Here is a 20143-nt window from a genome sequence, read left to right on the forward strand (position 1 = left end):
AACGCCAACGCTGAGCCGAGAACGCTGTTTGCTTCGTTCACTTCATAGTATTTCTTAAGCGTGCGCGCTAGCTAATGGAGCTGGAAACACATACCGAGTTTTTTGCGACAGAAAAATTCCATGTGCGGCGAAGGGCACTATTGGCTGCACGGTGTAAGAAAAAAAAACATTATTCTTCAAACACTAGGTTCTCACGTGCAAATAGCCGTTATGAATGCCACCCAATGCATTCGCATTTCCTCATAATTCCTTTCGGGCAGATGAGGGTATATTCGTTTGCTTTTTTTTTAATGCGCACAATCCATACCGTCACCACCGAGGGGATGCCAGATTAGGCGCTGATAGACACTCTCTGAGACCACGGTGACGACGGATCTTCGGAGGTCGACTCATCCCGCGCATCCGTTTTGTGAAGCGCCATGAATTCGCAGGCTCGTACGTAGCTTTCGCAATTAGCCAATTGGTTCTGGCAACAACACGACAACGCATTGAATTCAATGCAGTGAACGTGATAGCAACAAATTGTAATATTATACGAAGTAAGGCAGGCAGCCAACTCTTTTTGATCTGATATCGCAAAGCTCCTACTAGACACTGGTGATATGGTCGCTCCAGTGGGAAGTGCTCTATTCACACAGTCTCTTCACGTTGAAAGCACACTAATACTTGCTGAGATAGCAAGCGCACCAGCGATTGCAACCGCCCTCATAATCGAAATTCATTGCTGATACTCAAGCAATTCCCCCCCCCCCCCCTATCCGTGTTTTTTCATGCCTGTTCAAGGGCGATTTTCGTTCTGTTTGAGCTTTCGGCGGCAGTTTTAACATGCGGGGACTTTATCTTATGCGCCTTCCAGGCGAAAGAGATAGGCCGATTCATTTGATCTTTGCTTCAGCAGTGATCGCGCGCTTTTAGCCGCTCGTGAAAGGTACGGTTTGCGGGGGCATGTTATCAATTTAGACTTATTACAGAACATGGTGTTGAAAGCAAAAACCCGCCAAGAGTGTCCATATAATTGCTGTGACAATAATAACACGTTTTTTTTACCGCTAGATAAGTGTTCTGGGTGACCTTTGCCTTCAGTTCCCATTTTGCTTAATTTGTGCACTTATTTTTTCAGTTCTTGTACCCAACCTGCATATAACAAAATGCTCTTTATAACCAATTTTTCCAAGAATTTCTCAATTTCGTTATATCCAGGTTTACCTATACATTATTTGCAAATACATTGTAGAAAACAACCATACTCACTTGTACTTTGGGGACCCATGAGGCATTTTGAGGTAAACAACATCAATCTCATTATCCCCCGTTGTACGCACTGTTGTCCCACTTGTTTCCTCTCCCTCGCCGGGATCAGACAAGATTGGGCTCAACACCTGTCAAAACCAAAAAGCTAGTATTATTTTCCCTTTTTTGATAATAAAGGTTCTACATTACAGTATGTTTTTCTGCAACCACTCAAATTTTGTTCTTTTTAAAGCATTCAAACAACATTAGAATTGGAACGGGTAACCTAAAACAGAAGCCCACCTGGTCATTAAATACAGTTCCATGCAGCTAAACCATTCAGTACTATCTGTTAAGATATTCATTTTGATTACATAAATAAACAGAAGCTACAATTCACTGACAAAAGACCAGACTGCTGATAAAGTTCTTGTTTTAATGATAGAGTTATCTTAAAGAAAGACCATCATTCACGAAAAAACGCATAGATATCAATGCAAGGAATACCTGCGAATGATGAAATCCAGCATGTGGGGCTACACTTTCATCAAGCGTATCCTCCATGGCTTCTTCACTAAGGGTCTCCAAGGCACCAACAATCAAGCTCTCCTCCATTGTCACCTACAGGTGTGCAAGTCACAGCAACACACACAACTGTGAAGGCATCTGACCACATCATTTGCAATAATCTGTGCTATGATTATTCTATTGTGTGTCAGTATGATTGCAGATAAAAAGAAGAGTAAGTACTTCTTACCAATACAAAAGCTTTACACCAATATAAAGCATGAAATAGAACTTTCACATTTTTACACTCTGCATCGCAGATATGAAAGGCCACCAAATTGTGAAATGTGCTCGCAATAGCAGGTGACCTGCACAGATACGATGGGACTAACAGTGTACAAAAACATTGACAGTACAAGGTCTCAAAATAAAACTACTGTTGTGCACAAGCTGTACTTATGCTTGGGTCCCTACAAGTGAACATAAAAATGAACCACCTAAATCATGACAGTCTGCACTAGGGCTACCATTTGTGAGTGCGATCACAATTACGGACTGCACCATTGTTGTTGGCCTTGTAAAACTTTAAAGCAACATGTTGAAGAAAATAAAAGAGAGAGAAATCTTTTACTGCATTGACAAGACAATTCAAGATAAGTTTTATGAAAGGCTGTCAGACTGGTATTCTTGCACAACTTGCACATATGCACACACATGAACACGTACACCTCATGTTATAGTACTCATGAAAACTTGGCTGCTGTTTTATATCTGACAAGTAAAGCATAGCTGAAAAATCTGATATAGAGCCGTCTGTTCACAGAAAAAAAACACGCATAAACAAGGACAGGAAGTTAACAAAAATTTAAAGCAACAAAGACTTGCCTGTTTTTCGAGTGATGAGTTCGGTCGTCTTGAAGTTGACTGAGAGTGTGAAGAGGACATCTTTTCCGACTTATCTGAACATTCACTTGTTTTATCTTTTGTTTTGGAATCAGCATGGTCACCTACGAGAAAACTTTTCTGTGAGCAGCTAAAACAATAGCTTGCCTTCTGTACTATCTGCTCGCAGAGTATATAATAATTATTCATGAATTTCCTTCATTATTATTCTATAAATATTACAACAAAATTGCAACGCTATTTTTTCTTCTCTTCAATGCAAGCAACGCTATTGCAGCATACCAAGAAGAACATCAATATTTCTGTGGACTTAGTTTTCAAGCATGAAAGGAATGAGCATTTAGCACAATGGGCATGGTACTGAAGTATCAGCAGACACACAACATTTAAGATGGTTTAGGATTCAATAATTTAAATGGAGCTCTTCACACAATTGCTTGAGACAGCTATTGAATAATATTGTTACATCCGTAACTGCGTAAAAGGAATCACAAGCATTTTGAATACTTAAAGTAGGCATGGTAACATAAATGAGTCATCTTTGTTTAGGCTTAATATCTTTAAAATTGCTTCATTTTTTGTTGTACAATTTTGTGTTCTGATCAAGAACGCTTTTTGCCTCTATATCGTACCACCTTTCCTGCAGTCCTTTTTATTTATTTTTTAGAAGGACTTGTGTAAAATTTAATGTATCTTATCTCGTAAACAAATAACAGCATGACCATGAAAACTTGTGCACTAGTGCTCCATGATAGTCATTTCAATCCCTAACAAAAAGAATGGGTTTATATATTTATCTTATGAGAAAAAAATATTGCCCTTACTTATCACGTACCATATGAGTGACTTTCCTATTAATCTTTCTGTTTTTATGAATTACAGCTGAAACATATTTTTTCAAAACGTTCGATTCAGGCTATTTGGAAGGGATTTCGGTATAATCTCAGAAAGCTTCAGCCTAAGTGGTTGAATAGTCTTTGAAAAAAGTGTGTATAGTTTCAACATTAAATAAAAATAGTGACGCTGAGAAAGAGATCATTTTGCGTTTGAAAGATTAAAAAAGTGCTCACAACAAAAGCCATAGACTACACTACCAAAGCACCCTTGGTGGGAGAATTTGCAATCACGACTCTGCAATCACAGTTCTGAGAAAAAGACAAAGTATGAATATCTCACCATACTTATTATGAAGAAAACACACGTAATGAAATTATGATGAAAAACTACATGACAATAACCCCTTTTTATTATCAGAAAATTCAGTTTTCAGTGCCATTTCAGAATGACATTGATAGCTTCTATGCGCTAGTCATTGCATGGTTGTACTCCTCACAAGGTTTATTATTTTTTAGTAACAAGATAAGTAAAATTGAGCTTTTGCTCGATTTACCCCACCATACCCCCTTGAAGAGAGAGCAAGATTTTATTCATCATTAGAAAATAAAGAGCTTTAAGCAAATTATTTGCTTTTCTTTGTAAGAAAGGTTCCAGACAATGGATGCCCAGTACTTTCCTGTCAAGAGCAGTATGACAGTATGCATGTGTTAATATGCTGTAATGTTCTTAGGATGAAAGTACTAGCAAGCGCAGTGTTTTAAATAAGAGGAATGTACACTTGGCTAAGATTATTGCTGTGGGACAAAACTGTGAAGGCCATGAAGTTAATTTTGAGTGCCACCCAGAGTACTTTGAAATCACTCCCTGCTTTCATGTATTAACATACCAAACATAACTTAAACATAGTTAATGTAGAGGCCATGTACAAATTAAAAGGAATTTACAGATGTTTTGATCCCCATCTGTAAGTTTGAGTATGGAGTGCCATACAGCATATGGGACGTGACAGACTCATGAAGTCTTTTTTTTTTTTCATATTAGATGGAAGTAAATTTATTATTATTACTGTTGTTGATTGAAAGCCACCTTGCAATTATCATCATGCTCAATCACCATCTTAACTCTTTCGTTACCATGTGAAAATGGTTCTTTTTTATAAGTCTCGGGAAGATGGTTTTTGCCAGTTGGAAAAGTACTCCATCCAGCACGCATTGCAGCATTCCAAAGTTTGCACAAAGAAATACTCTTTCCAAAAAAATGTATGTTGTAGAGCAACAAAAATATTTTAGAATGAATAAAAAAGTGAAAAGTGTAAAATTTTCGGTCACAAGCTGGTAAACAGTGCAATAAAAAACACTATATAGGCAAAAATATTCAGAACAAAAAAAAATTCTGTATATAAATTTTGAAGATAAATGTCAAAGGAACAGTATAAAAAATAATGAATGTTGTACAAAAATGTTTCTGTTCACATAGACAAAGAAAATCCGAACCGAGGTGCTGCTTCGTTGCTCGTGCTTTGCGATGAAGCATTGCATGTTTTTTTTTTGTATGTATGTATGTGTGTGTGTGTGTGTGTGTGTGTGTGTGTGTGGGAGACACAAGTGTACTTGTACACTTTTTCTGAGTAAATTTTTGTTGTGTTGCGATAAGAGCCTCCTGGTGTTCCAATTGAGGTACATAGATGCCCGTGATGTGAATAATCCCTCTATAAATGAGATGCCAAATGAACTTCGCTATTTCATCTAGCCTCATCTCTTTCCATGAGCCACCTTACAACGCATAGGTTGGCATTCCAATCTATGCATCCAAGCATACTTTTTTGGATTTTCGCGCATATCGTATTAAAAGAAGGACAATATTGCCGCAGTTGTAAAACGTTTTGCACTGCTTCGCAGTCAAGGCCAAGATGTGTTCTGGGGGCTTTCTAGTGGTTGGGAGAAGCTTTGCAGCCAGCGCCAGCACACTGCGCCCCAGCAAAGTGTAGAACACGCACATAACCAGAATAGCTATAAGATTGTGCACAAAGGTCAGAAACTATACGCACTTGCTACAGAGGAAACTACTTAAGGATGTAAACAAAATAAACCCATGAACGGTTGTGGATGTATCAGGATGTAGATGCAAAACATCGTCGTCATAAAACTTGAAGCTGAGGTGTTGTCATCCTCGAATGCTAAGCTCGTCGTCACTCAATTCAGGTGAGGTTGCAAGACAGTATCGAGTAGCGCATGTGTTTTTCAGCGCTGATACGCAACCATGCGTGTGTGACGACGACATCATAGGAGTGACTAGTGACACTAGATGCGAATCTGTGTCTGATACAGTCGAATCTCATTTATTCGAACACGCTTAATTCGAACTTCCGGTTCATTCAAACTCGCAATGAGGTTCCGTCAAAGCTATGTGTATTCCAATAAGCGAAAACGCCCGGTAATTCGAACGCCCAAGCACTTCCGACAGTTAATTCGAAAATACCGCACTCCGAAAATGCTCTCAGCACCCCGCCAAATCCCGCGGCGGCACCTGCGACACCTTAACGCTGCCCACGAAGGAAAGAAAAGGCTGCGGTGGAATGTTTGCTCTCTCTCAAATGGCGATCTGCGACGCACCCATGTCACACTTTTCCCTTTTGCATCCCTGCCACGTAAAGACCCTTTTCCTTTCAAAGCCGCGTGCGAACAGAGAGAGGAAAAAAAAAAAAGTTGTCGCTAGGTTAAATAAATGTGTGGTTGAAGGAAAGGAAAAAGGCACTATCTTCTGCAGCCCTTGCCCCTTGTGGGAGCACGGCTCTGCGCCTTGAGGGTGGAGTCTCTCACTCGCCCGTGTCACACTTCTCTCTTTCCCGTCCCTGCCACGTAACCCTTTTCCTTTCAACGATGCGTGCGAAGAGAGAGAGAGAAAAAAAAAAAGCTGTCGTGGAGTGTTGGTTTTCTCTCAAATGCCGATCTGCTTCTCTGCGCGTGGAGATGCTCCTCTTTTCTCGTCACATGCTGGCCATGCTGAGGCTGCGTAGCGGAGAGCGGGAGGCTCCGCTACGCAGTCGTTGTTGTCATTGTCTTTAGAAAGTGTCGGCACTGGACATTTCCGCGCGCAACTTCTCTTGCCAGGAGAATGCTGAAGCGGAAGCATTTCTACTTCCGCTTCAGCATTTTCCTGGCTGCATACAAAATTGATTAAATCGCTGCAAGGCAAGCGTGTGCAGACGCACATCACCGATTACTTCAATTAATAAAGGATGCCCTGGGATTTGTGAGCAAATGTAAGTGTTCTGAAACTTCTCCCTTGTGTGTTAGCTCAATGCACATGCGCCACCGCATGGAGAGCCCTCCGTTTATTTAGCGTTCATTAATTCGAACTTCTTTTAATTTGAACAAATTTTTGGGCCCCATCGAGTTCGAATTATCGAGATTCGATTGTATAACGATACAAGTAAAACCGAAGCTGCTGGAAACTGTCAAAGAAGGCCATCTCAACACTTTAAACACGTGGCGGACCTTTGCAAATATTTTTTGCAGAACAAATTTTTCTTTACTCCTAGGAACAGCTTTCTATTGAATATATGGCATAAATTTCTGGCTATCACTACTACTCAACATAGTCGAATTGCGAAGCTGACACTTTAATTCGATATTTGGCTTACAAAAGTTCTTTTCATTACAGGACTTCGACGTTACTGTACCATAATCACGAGGTGCACACACTTTTGTCAAGCTTGCCAGCCTAATGCACTTTTCCAACAATACACACACATTGGTTCGCGCAAATGTCTGTCAAAAAACACTATGCTGCCGAAACGGGCAAATTCAAATTGATTCTGAAAGTTCAGCGCCTGGGCTAACTACTAGAAAGTGCTGGGTGCACGAGAAACTAATTTAGCATGCCAAAATCGATGATCCAAAAGCGTCGATCACTGGTGATCGATTTGGATAGACATGGTAACGAAAGAGTTAAAAGTCAGACCCCCCCCCCCCCCCTCACACACAAACAGTGACTAAAAACACTTAGATCAATGAGTGGCATATTTCATTACACAAATGAAATAAAAATGTGACGCAGTACTAGTCATAACACATTACTCATAGCAGGGAGGCTCACCTGGAGCTGCTGAAGATACTGAGTGTGTACGGTCTCGTGTAAACGGTATAGGAGGCAAGTCTTCAGCTGAAGCACTAGGCTGTGCACGTTGAAACTCTTGCTCACGTAACGACAAGATAGCCATCTTGAAGATTTCCCAGTCACCAAAAGTCATACTGAGCACATCTCGCAGTTCAGGTATATTGCATGTCAACAGAACTTGGCCGTGAATGTTGTGCCGCGTCAGTGTGCTTTGATAGTCTGGTACTCGTGACTTGTCAATACCTTCAAGGCCCTCAAGAAAGTTTGACACGCCCTCTACAGTAAGAGAGCTTAGCTTGCTCGTAAAAGGTTCCTAGAAGGAAAACGAAAGAGAACGCTTATCCTCACAATGCAATAGTGAGAGATCAACTTCCATAAACTTTTACACCAACCTTTATCAAATTTTACATGGTTATATATGATACACTGTGTATTAAGAGATTACTTGTATTATTAAGTACAAAAATGATTAAAGTAGGTTACCTGCTGCACATTAAAATTACAGTAAAGCCTCGTTAATTCAAAGTCACCAGAACCATGAGAAATCTTCAAATTAAGTGGATTTTTGAATTATAGGAAAATACAAAAAGTGGGATGCAAGGAATGAAATTGTTCAAAGTAACCAGGGCTGGTCATTTGCTGTGCCGGCTACTTTGCGGCTCCAAGGGTTATGTTTTCTAGAAATACCAGGTCACGATTTCCCCACAAAAAAAGGGGGAATGCTGAACCTCGCTGCTGCCACTGAAAAAAAAAAAATAACGTCATCCTGATCAATTGAAATTCGCGCCTGCGAAAAACAACACATATTCTCTGCAACACAATAGTGACATGTTGGCAGCAGGCTGCCTGCCCCTCGCTGCGTCAGCACGTCATGATGCGACTAATCCCCCATTCTTTCTATTAAAATAAAGAATTTAATAATCGACAGTGTGAAAAAATTCGCGATGTGTTTTGGCTGGAAAACATGATCATTGAAACTTTCCAACCGAGTTTTCGAAGTAGGCGTTGCAGGCAAGAACTCCACCAGCAGTGCAGGTGCGAAAATTGATGGAGCAACCGGCATTGGGAGATTTGCATACATCGCGAATTACACCAGACTTTGCTTTATTATTATTTTTTATATTCCCAGAAAGACTGGGTGAATCATGACGCGCTGACGCTGCGAGAAGCATGCGACATGTTGCCCGCACGTCCCCGCTGTGACACAATGAAGCACGTCTTGTTTTTCGCAGGTGCATATTTCAGTTGATGATGCTCCTGTTTTTTTTTATAACTTTATTTTTCGAGCTGGAAGTATCAAGGTTGGCCTAGTTCAAGTGCTACTCATTATTATCACTGCAGTACATTGCCTAGCGGCTCTTAAGGGCTGTTGTTCTCGCGGTTTTTCAGCGAAATTGGGATCCGGAATTGGCACACTGCACCCAAAGTGGACTGGTGCTGACTGCCGCTTGAAATTATCCAATCAAACTTGCATTGCACAATACGGGACTGCGGAAATGCTACAAATTAAGCAGGGTTTCGAAATAACCAAGTTCGAATTAATAAGGTTTTACTGTAATGCATACAAAAAACGTCAGTGCTCATGTGTTGACACTGTTGCACTATGGCGAATGACACTCACCACAATGGCAACAGGTGGTAATGACTGACGCTCCCACGTTTAAATGCACATATATAATGCACATAAAGTGGATGGAGGGACGACCGCCACTGTAGCTTAGTGGTTGAGCATTGGACATGTTATTCGAAAGTCACAGGTTTGTATCCTGCCAGTGGCAAGTTATCTTTTCACCCACTGCTCTTTCTTTGCATTTGCATTACAGTTACTTCTAATAACATCCCCTGTACTTTTCTTGGCATCATTGATTGTTGGTTCTCATTAATACAATCAAAACATCTATTTATACAGATGTTTCCTGAAAGAAAATGATGCTCTTCAATTTGACACTGCCTAATGGCTTGATTAATGAATGAGAAGATGAGCATGTTGAGAATGGTTTATTAGTAATAGTAAAAGAATTGTTGGGGCTTTGCGTGCCAAAACCATCACCTGATTATAAGGGTCACTGTAGTGGAAGGCATTGAGAAATTTTGGCCACATGGTGTTCTTTAATGTGCACCTATATCCAAGCACACGGCCCCTAGCATTTACATCTTCATCAAAATGCGGCTGTGGCAGCTGGGATTAGGGTCAACAGTTAAGCACCACAACCACTAGCCCAGCATGGCGTGTCAAGAATGGTTTTATTTCTGGAAGATAAAGCCGCACTTTGGAAAACAATTGCACCTCGCCACCAAGTTTCACAACCAAATACTGATATACTGCGAGCTTTGGAACAAGGAAAAGGAGAAAGAGTAAGGGTAGACAACATACATTCCAAACACGGACTAAAGGTGCCACTGGTGCTACAGGCATTGTGCTTGAAGTTCCTGGAGAGCCAACTGACCACCATAAGTGGTATGGTTGCTGCTGGTAAGGTTCTGTAGACATGACAGGTGTCGATGGAGCTTGGGGGTACAACAGCTCAGCCTTCAATGGGGTCCACGGTGTCCCGGCTGGGCCCATCATGCCTACTGAACCCAGTGGTGGGGCTGGCGGCACAAATGGCCCAGATCCACACTTCTGAATGAGCCGATCACTTTCAGGCTGGGACTGATACCGCTCTGTATGGATACGAATGTATATAAAAAACAAACAAACAAAGGCATGAAACAGTACAATAAGATTCATAACACATAACTAAATTCTAGAGGAGCAGTGTTCTTGATCGACACTATATCTTCACGCACAGCTAATATGCCGAATTAAAGTGTTCTTCAACAAATGGCGCTGATAAGGGTTGGAAAATTATTGTATGGTGCTGTACTCTAATAGATAACTAAGTGTCTCACATCAGAATTTATAAGGTACCTAAAAAACAAACTGTTCTCCAGCAAATGATGCTGACACAGGCTGGGGGATTTGCGAGTGGGGCTTTAAGTGCACTCTAAAGTTTAATTGACAATTTACTGGAGTTTAAGCATCTGACATTAGCCCACAAAGGGCAATTACAAAAGCCATAAGTACACACTGTTAAGCCTCACATACTGTATAACGGACTTGAACAAGATACTTTGAAAAAGTATTGTTCATTTCAGCAACAATTGAAATACAAGCAAAAGTGTTCCTTTTTTTCCCCACTCTTATTGCAATTATAGTTATTTGATAAGTAACAGCCAATCACTAGAAGCTAATCTTTGCCTTCCAAGTTCAAAAATTACTTCTTATCAATAAAACAGCTGTTCTGACATCAAATTTGCTTTGGCCCATTGTGTGAACCTTTTAGAAGAACCAAGTAGCTCTGAAAAGTTAAATTTGATATTGCCAGTTGCCAAAACCCATAACAAACTGTCTCATTGCAATGTCAAAATTTGTCGTTACTTCTTTTCTAAATGACTTACTTAAAATTTGCTTGCTGATTTGAAATCTACATTCTGCCAATTTTCGCTATGATAGAATAAACCTTTTTTCAAGACTCTCATTTCCCCTTTAAGGTAAGTCAACGATTGCTGCACGAAATAGGTGCTTCAGTGGAATACAATATGTATAAGAGTAGTGAACAAATGACTTTGGGAAACTATTTTGTTACATTGTAGGTACTCTTAAATTAAATTTTCTTGTGAAACAAAAAAAAAAGGCAAGTGCATTTAGTAGAGGGCCATGAGAGAAAGATGGAGGTTGACGAATGTGGGTGGGAGGCTGCTGGGCCCGTTTCCTCACGTTTCGTCTGAAATTTTCAGAGGGGCAGTGAACTTTTACAGTTCAGCGCTTTGTCAGAAAGCCATGTCGTTTACACTGACTGGAGCCCATAAAGTGAATTTCATCTGGCAAGATATGACTGACCGAAGCACTTACGAGTGATAGGCTCCCTACAAAGGATAAAAGCAGAGTGTTCTTAAAACAATCAGATGATATATTTTGTGAGGAGAAAACACAATCACGAACTCAGACAGAAACACAGCAAAAGGCCCGTCCTCTCTCTGTGTTTGTGTCTTATTTTGCACTCTGGTCGACTCCTCAGTACGTACCAACATGCCAAGCTAAAAATATTGCTAGGATATATGTTGCCTTGCTGCAACAAATTAAAATGCATGTGTCTTTTTTTTTGCAAGCACATGAGTTGCTTTAAATGTTGTACCACTGTGTCTATCATTTGGCAAGGCCTCTTTAGGTTGCGTGTATGAAAACCCAGGTAAGCCTGTGTGTCCTTAAAGACACCCTATGTAGAACAAATGAAATGTGCCTCTGCGGCCAAGTGGGTTTTTTTTTTTTCAGTAATTGGATTTTTCTTTCAAACATTTGAAATACTGACTACAACATACTCCGATATTCATGCATTTTAGTTACCGTAAAAATACTCTTCTCTCAGAGTATTTCCAATATGTCAAACACTTTGATATTTTGGTGTGAATTTGAGTAGTGTATTTAAGATGTGTATAAATCTGTCATAGAACCAAGCAGCTGCTAAAATGCTCACACATCTCACCATGTAATCTCTCAACCTATAGAGTAAATATACATGCACATGCTGAAAGACAGAACTGTGTTAATAATATACAAATTTTCTGACAGCTCATGCTGGTATACTGCAGAAGTGTTGCTGATTACGTCTCAAGTCTGTCCAGACCTGAGATTCGTAAAAAATATTAAACATATCTTAACGGTGTCCAGCATGCACAAGTAGACCGATAAATGGGCTGCTATATTCAGATTCAAGAGCACTTCAAAGCATAAGCTTCTTGGATAGTTTAAAGTAATGTGAAAGTTTACTGTAAAACATTTCATGTGCGATGCTGCAGGAGTGCAAAATTTATCAATAGCTACTACAATAAATAAATCATGGCAGTAACTTCACACAGCACAGTTATGGCCTGATTGCTTACTTTGTATTAAAAAAAGTGATTAGTAATGTTTGTTCAATCAAAGAACTAAAGTTAGCCTAGAAGCTTAGCTACTGCTTACCTTTTAAACAATTTACATGTTCATCCCTTAAGTTAACCAACAATAATTTATACCACCACATCTGTTACGGCAAAAAAAGATTAATACTATGCTGAAATTCTCGAAGTTTCTTACATTTCTCTTGCTTCTCCCCAACTGCTTTCATGAAAATTTTTTTAGGCGTACGAGAATGAAGGTTCAGGCACAAGGAAAAAAAATGTTTCATAACCTGTCAAAGTACGATTCCAGTCTATCTTATTTCGCAGCTACAACCACAAAGCTGTGAGTCATGCGGGATGCCTCATCACATTTTATTAAATCATATCTTTCATGTTCCAACCACCTAGGCATGGCTTACACTGCGAAGCCCAGCAAGGGCATCATTATTTACAAATAGTACAGGTTTAGCGTATCACCTCGTTTTGGCATCTCCCTAGCTTTCCCATGGACATTACGAGTACCTACCTATTTCCACGATTTAAGGAAATCAAAGTAGCCATTCCACGCTATATCTACTACCAACTGATTACTTGATCATTTAAGATATGACATCTCCCCAGAAAATTATGGCTCTTTCATGTCTTTCTTGATGGAAGATGTAATGAGAAGCAACAAAATTACTCTGGAAAAATCATTGCATAGTAGCTTTACAATTTCAGCTCTTCACATTTAGCTAAAGCTATTCAACACCCACGGGTCAGTGACCATACTAACGCAGACAAATCATACCAACAAACTCCGTTCATTCACACTTGATAAAGTCACATGTGAATGAGTCATGTGACACAGTCAACATTGGTTGATTCGCTAAGAGCTTTAAATTATGGACTGAAATAGGAAAAAATTAAGATTAGGTCTTAAGAAATCACCATATTTCTGCTAGTGAAGCAGCATACATTGGTGACCTTTTGCTAAAACCTTCAGATTGCCCTTTTCTTACAGTTGACAATGCAGTAATCTGACATGGAGTTCACCACAGTAGTGCTCTGCATAGTGTGCATACGGTGTTCAGCAAGTTTTCAGGGCAAAATTACAAACTGAATGAAGGCTAAAGCTGTGCACAGTGAAAAGTATACTGCCATATAGGCCAAGTGGTGGCTGTTAGAGCGCTGGAAGTGAGTTGCAATACTTTGCATACCCATCCTTATAAAAGATGTGGTAACATGCCTCCATGCATAGATATTCTGACAGTTACACAATTATTTGCAATTACCGTATAATGCGGAATATAGGTCGAGGCGGAATATAGGTCGACCCCCTTACCTTGACCAGCAAAAAAAAAAAAGAAAAACGCGGAATCGTTCACTGCTTCACTTTAGTCAGTCCTCACAGTCCTCCGAGCTGTCGGAGCTCTCCGACGACGACGACTGCTTGTCACTAGCCGCCTCCCACAGCATGTCGTCCTCGGTGCCGTCGAGAGCGTTGCTGATGCAGCACTTCTTGAATGCGCGCACCACCATCTCTTCAGGCAGAGACCTCCATGCCTCGGAGACCCAACCACAAACTGTCGCGAGAGGTGGCCTGCGCAGCCGGCCTGTCGGGGTCCGCGGGTTGTCGCCAGCCATCCATTCGGTGTACAGCGCACGCACACGGTCTTTAAAAGGTTTATTGAGGACGACGTCCAACGGTTGAAGTGTTGATGTCATTCCTCCCGGAATGACGACAAGATCCGTCCTTCCGTCGCGAAGGCTCTCCTTCACCGATGCTGTCAAATGCCCGCGAAATGCATCCAACACGAGCATGTTCCGGCGCTGCAGGAGGGCTCCGGGCCGCCGGTTCCACACTGTGCGGATCCATTCGCGCATTAGGGCCTCGTCCATATACCCCTTCTCGTTGACGCGGACGACGACATCCCGCGGGAAGGCCTCCTTCGGCATCGTCTTCCGCTTGAAGATTATGAAGGGGGGCAACTTTCTGCCGTCGGCCGTGCAGCAAAGCATAACGGTGAAGCGCGAATGCTCGCTACCGGTCGACAAAAGCCTCACCTCTTTTGCCCCGCGTTCACAAACAGTCGTGGACGACGGCATGTCAAACCACACCGGCGTTTCGTCGGCGTTGCCGATCTGGCCTAGCATGTAGCCATGCTGCCGCCGGAGGTTGTTCACATAGAGTTGAAACTCTATCAATTTGTCCTCGTACATCTCCGGCAGCTTCTGGCATATCGACGTGCGCCGTCGAAGCGCAAATCCTTTGCGTCGCATAAAGCGACGGACCCAATAAATGGATCCCTTGAAGTCTTTCTTTGACAGGCCGGCTTCACGGGCGAGCTCGACGGCTTTTGAGCGAATGAGCTCCGCATTCACGGGAAGGGATTTGGCACGGTACTCGCGGACGAAATCCGCCACTTTGTCCTCGAGTTCCGGGTGCACAGCTCGGCGACCGCGAAACGACGTCTTCCTCGCGTTACACACTGACAGTTTGGATTTTTGGTTGCGCCAGTATCTGACGCTTTTCTCGGACACTCCAAACTGCCGCTGTGCCGCCATGTTGCCATTCACTTCCGCGAATTCTATAACTTTTCTTTTAAACGCGGCGGTGAACTGGCGCCGCGTCCCGGTATTCATAGCTGGTCGCAGAGTAAAAGTCGCCACTCTCTACGAACACGAAATGAACAAGAAAAGAAAAATGGCGTCGGCAGAGGCGTCGGCCCATGGAGGCGATGTCGATGCTGATGCCCAAAAAACATGCGACACTCCCTGTTGCCAGACGATCACTTTGTTTATGCCAAGGGCCGGTATATAGGTCGAGGGGTGACTTTTTAGCGAAATTTTTTGGAAAAAATCTCGACCTATATTCCGCACTATACGGTACTAAGGACTGTTTGCACCAATATGAGCGAGCTTAACACTAATAGCTCTACTATATCTGATAGCAAAAAAAAAATAATTATGTCAGTCAATGCAAACCAAAGTTTTATCATGTAGCGTACCTTGAATCACTCTTCGTATGTATGGGTCAAGATTTATAGTGAAGGGCACAAAGATCTTGAGGTCACTAATTAACAACGATGCCGAGTGGAAGCTTAGAAATATTTCAAACTTCCTGACATCATGGTCAACATCAAAAAGTGGCTGCAGATCTTTTCCTGTGGGCACCTTTCCTTTGATCCTGAAATGAGAGACTTGTTAACTCACTTTTATTTTTTACCACAACTGCTGAGACTCTTTTGCCATCGAAAAGTAAAATAAAGATAACAAGTTTCTTTGTTTAAAATATACAATTATTTGCTTTGCAGAAACGTGGGATATACCTCATGGGACTTACTTAAAATTGGCACTTACTTTTCAAAGATTGACCTCAGTGATGTGGAATCATCAATTTCATTTTCATGCAATTCATAATACAAAATGATCCATGAAGTGTGGTAAGGCCACTGTTCTGTAATGTTCACCCATGAAGCCAAATGGTACCAGTTGAAATCTATGTTAAATGCTTTCAACAAACGACCTGGAAATAAGAAAGAATGCAACAGTTCGTTCAAATTAACGGGTGCCATTTACAGTGGTAACCAAGAATGACACAAAAATTTTAAATACTATTCGTACCTGTTACGTAAACAATGTTCATGAGCCGGCGCATGGAACGTGGATTGATGTCGCTAAAGTAATCATCGGTCAAAAGTACTTTAGTCAGATCTTGGGCTCCCGTCACTCCTCGATGAAGGTTACTCATGCTTGAAGCCACACTTTCACTTGCCTTCAGTTTCTGATTGCCTTTACGCTGCTGCGAGGGCTTTCGGAATGACTCCGGGATTGACATGCTCGAGTTTGACACACGACGATTCCCTGGCTGTGAGGTTTCAAAAAATTAGACAAATAATTTAAGGTTAGACACAAACCAACAAGTCACAACAGACACGTTAACCATTAGAGAGAAGTGAAAAAGCGAAAATCTACTGAAATATATATGAGAGCTATGGCGAGAAGCACTTAAGGAATAAATTTTCTTCGGTGACAGTGCTGGCCCAAGCAAAAAAAAAACGAAAAAGTTACAACCATCACAACTAAATCACAGTAACATAAACAGCAGAAGCATCACTGCAGAGGACAATTTCTTGTCAGCAGCTGATGAAGCAGCAAAAAGAGGAGTAAAAAAAATAACCAGGCCTGGCCAGAACATTGCAGCAAGGTCACAGCGAAAGCTGAAAGAGCGGCCTTGCAGAGCTTTTTTTAAACACTCTTTGGGTAACTCCTACAAGCACAGATGCAGGGTACCCACTGCATCATAAATCATCATAATTTCTGCGCAATAGGCAGGCATTCACTATGCCATCCTCTGCCATTATTCGGAGAAGCATGCTACCCGCTACACACTTGCAAGAAATTTTGTGCAATTTTTTTCTGATGTGACGGACGACGAAGAAAAAAATGAGTTGGAGCATTTAAAGACCCACTTGAAACTCAATTTGAATTGTGTGATGCCTGGTTGCTCCTTTGCTGTTCTAAAACGCTTTATACCTCAAATTAACTCAATTGCTTTCACAACAATAAGCCTGCCCAAGAACAGTTTGCAACTGAGTTTCAAGGCACCAGCGTGGCTCTGCGGTAGAATACTGGGCTGGCATGCGGGGGACCCAGGTTCGAATCCCAGTGTGTCCTTGGTATTTTTTATTTACTTGGTTTTTTTATTATTTCATGCAATAGTGGTTACGAACACCGGCGGGCGGCGGCGGCAGACAGCTACATCACACGCGACCGTTGTTGTGATCTTATAACAACTTTGCTGTAAAAAAAGCAATTAGGAAGTCCCATGCAGTCTTTGACTTTGGGACCCTTGCCTGTACATTATTTGATCAATTTATGTATGGGGGTTAACATCCCAGAACCACCATATGGCTTCTACATTATTTGGATCTCATTCATTAACTTCCAAAGATGCAATCATGTAAAATCATTGGAAAGGTATTCACAAAATCAGAAACATGCAACAGTAACCTAGTGACTGCAGCGTTACACTTTCAAGCTCAAGGTGGCAAGTCCAATCTCGGTTGCAGCAAGATGTATTTTGATTGGGATGAAATGTAAGCACGCTTGTATGCTTTGATTTAGACACAAATCAAAACACCCCCAGTGATCAAGATGAATCCATGGCCCCTCACTACAAAGGTGTCATGATTATGGTTATGACATATAAAACCCTGGGATTCAATTTTTAATTTTAAAAACCAGGTGTGAAAAATCAATTTTTCTGAAAGACCACGTGAAAAAAAATCTGAACCACCTTTGGGCATCAGGTAAACACTAATAACTAAACTTTGTGTGACATCAGGTTTATTTTTAGTTTGTTTTCTTCTTTAATTCCTAATGCACAATGTTTGTGACATATAAAATGTACTATGAGAGCTGTGTGTACGCATTAAAGCACATACAAGTGTTTTCTAAATACTTCAGTCATGACAACCATGGAAATTTTTGCAAAAGCTCCTGCTGTGACTGTCAATGTGGTAACACAGACTGCCTACTCACAACATATAATCTCAAAACCTACACCTATAAATGCTATGGCTGTGAGCCTGCCCACAGGACTGTGTGGGCAAAGTTGCATTCCACACAGTTTTTATAGAGCACAGATACTTTATTACAGATGGATATGAACAGACGAATCACTCATGTGTGTGCCTTCCTTATTCAAGGGTTTTTGAACTAAACAACCTTAAAAAATTTGTTGCATCAACAAAACTCAAAAGTCAACTATGCATTCTACCTTGTCAAAAGGCAAAGGCCAGCAAAAGACACTTAAATATGGCAAGACACAATGATGTCATCATATAACAGGACCAGAGCTCAGAAAAATCAGAATGTGTTCTGAATAGTCGCCTAAGTCAAAGAGCTATTGCAAATGTTTTTGTGTAGTATGGTGCCGGCTGATAGCCATAACACTGCTTTCCTCAAATGTTCCACAACCAATTGTGACCCACAGCTAGATCCATTCACAGCTCAATCAAGAAGATCTTAAGACAGTGAAGTCATTCTATGAATATCTTGCACAAATTTACACAAGGTGGGTGAATAGCACTTGCAAAATCAAACGCTACCTGACACTGCCGTAAGCGTCTTTATATGCATTTGCCATGAAAGTTACTAATGAACTAACAGTGAGAGAATAGAGTGAAGCTGCAAAGGTGCAAATAATGTCAATAATCATTCCTTCTCGCAGAAGAAACACATCACACCGTGAAATATGAGAGAAAACCCTTACTCGGTCAGGACCTGTGCTAACAATGGTCTGAGCAGCTTTCTCCACTTCCTCTTTCTCGCACCAGTGGCTGCCACTTCTTTTCAGCCCTACAGCCGTCTGTTGTGCTGCCCTGACTTTTCGGAGTCCACTATTTTGCAAGTAGAAGGGCAGGTGCACAATGTTGCGTAGGTAGTCATATCCACGAACAGTTGTGTTCTGGAAAGCCCTGTGTAGATTGGCCTCAATCGCCTGTGTTTTAAGAAAAAAGAAAAGTAATAAAGAAAAAGTACAATATGGCAAAAAAAAATTATGATGCAAAAGCCAACATTTGTGTTTAAAAAAACATGCTCACATTCGTCTGCTTTTCTCACAATAACACATTTTATGAAATAAGCCATAAAGTAGGACGTTGATCATTTGATAATTAAAGAAATACATTAAAATATAGGAAAATTTAATGCAAGTGAAATACAGATGGCAAGTGAAAATAATTCACTATTATCTTGCCAAAGTTTGAAGTAACCTTTAGTAACTATAGGCTCCTACTAACAATAACCTGGGAAAACAGTTACTAGCGGCTGGTTGGAACTTTTCTAGAAAATATACTGCACACAACCTGCACACAACCTAGCTTAATGCGAGAAGATGCACCACTTTTACATGATGACGAAATTCAAACATAATTCCTGAACACACACCTTAATAATTATATGAGGATCCAAAGCCAAAATTGTGACAAAGGGATGTCCAGCGTCAGAGAAAAGCATATAAACAGCATCCAGAACACGTAAAACCTTGTCCTGTTCACAGCTATCCAGACCATCCACAATTAAAACCAGACGGGTTTGCTTACGAACAAAGGCATCCAGACAGTGAACCTAGGAAAAAAACAAAAAGTTACCAAGGCAGTGAAAAAAGTAGCACCAAAATATAGGCACACAATTAATAAAAGGAGGTAGAAAATCTCCAAAATGTTAGCAGAGCTTCACTTGACAAGCTAAGCGAATGTATCAAAAGTGTCAGGATAAAAATGCATGTACACCGATGGACAATGATCTCCTTCAAACTAATCCAAAGAAAAGGTGCACAAAATTTTTGATAACCTATAGCGCTACAGACAACAAGTTTCAATAAGCACAAAGAATACTGATGCCAGAACCAAAGGATGCAGTAAAGAAATATTACTCAATGGGCAAAATCTAGAGTTTTTAAAAGCTAATAGTAAAGTGAACATAAATCAGTTCATCTCTTCCAGCATATACACATATGCAAGTCAGTCTACGTCTTCCAGCATATAAGTCACCTGATAAATTTCTTGCAACAGCTGCGCTTTCCCGTCTGAATAGCTACATATACAGTCGACTCTCAATGATTCAAACTTGAAGGGAC

At 40.9% G+C, this 20143-nt stretch overlaps 1 protein-coding gene across 2 annotated transcripts in view; it reads right to left on the reverse strand.

Annotated features, from left to right (window-relative positions):
- The window catches only part of Arms (Ankyrin repeat-rich membrane spanning), an 83568-nt gene that overhangs the window by 20460 nt on the left and 42965 nt on the right, over positions 1 to 20143 (reverse strand). For both annotated transcript variants that reach the window (XM_075877685.1, XM_037427704.2), the window contains exons 17-26: positions 19453 to 19632; positions 18776 to 19003; positions 16123 to 16366; positions 15859 to 16024; positions 15507 to 15685; positions 9971 to 10260; positions 7576 to 7909; positions 2623 to 2744; positions 1738 to 1851; positions 1252 to 1379 (exon numbers count right to left, since the gene is read on the reverse strand). In XM_075877685.1, coding sequence (XP_075733800.1) covers positions 1252 to 1379; positions 1738 to 1851; positions 2623 to 2744; positions 7576 to 7909; positions 9971 to 10260; positions 15507 to 15685; positions 15859 to 16024; positions 16123 to 16366; positions 18776 to 19003; positions 19453 to 19632 — 1985 coding nt within the window. The remainder of the gene's footprint in view (positions 1 to 1251; positions 1380 to 1737; positions 1852 to 2622; positions 2745 to 7575; positions 7910 to 9970; positions 10261 to 15506; positions 15686 to 15858; positions 16025 to 16122; positions 16367 to 18775; positions 19004 to 19452; positions 19633 to 20143) is intronic.

This window comes from Rhipicephalus microplus, chromosome X, assembly GCF_043290135.1.
Source record: "Rhipicephalus microplus isolate Deutch F79 chromosome X, USDA_Rmic, whole genome shotgun sequence".
In the NCBI taxonomy this organism is placed as follows: domain Eukaryota; kingdom Metazoa; phylum Arthropoda; class Arachnida; order Ixodida; family Ixodidae; genus Rhipicephalus; species Rhipicephalus microplus.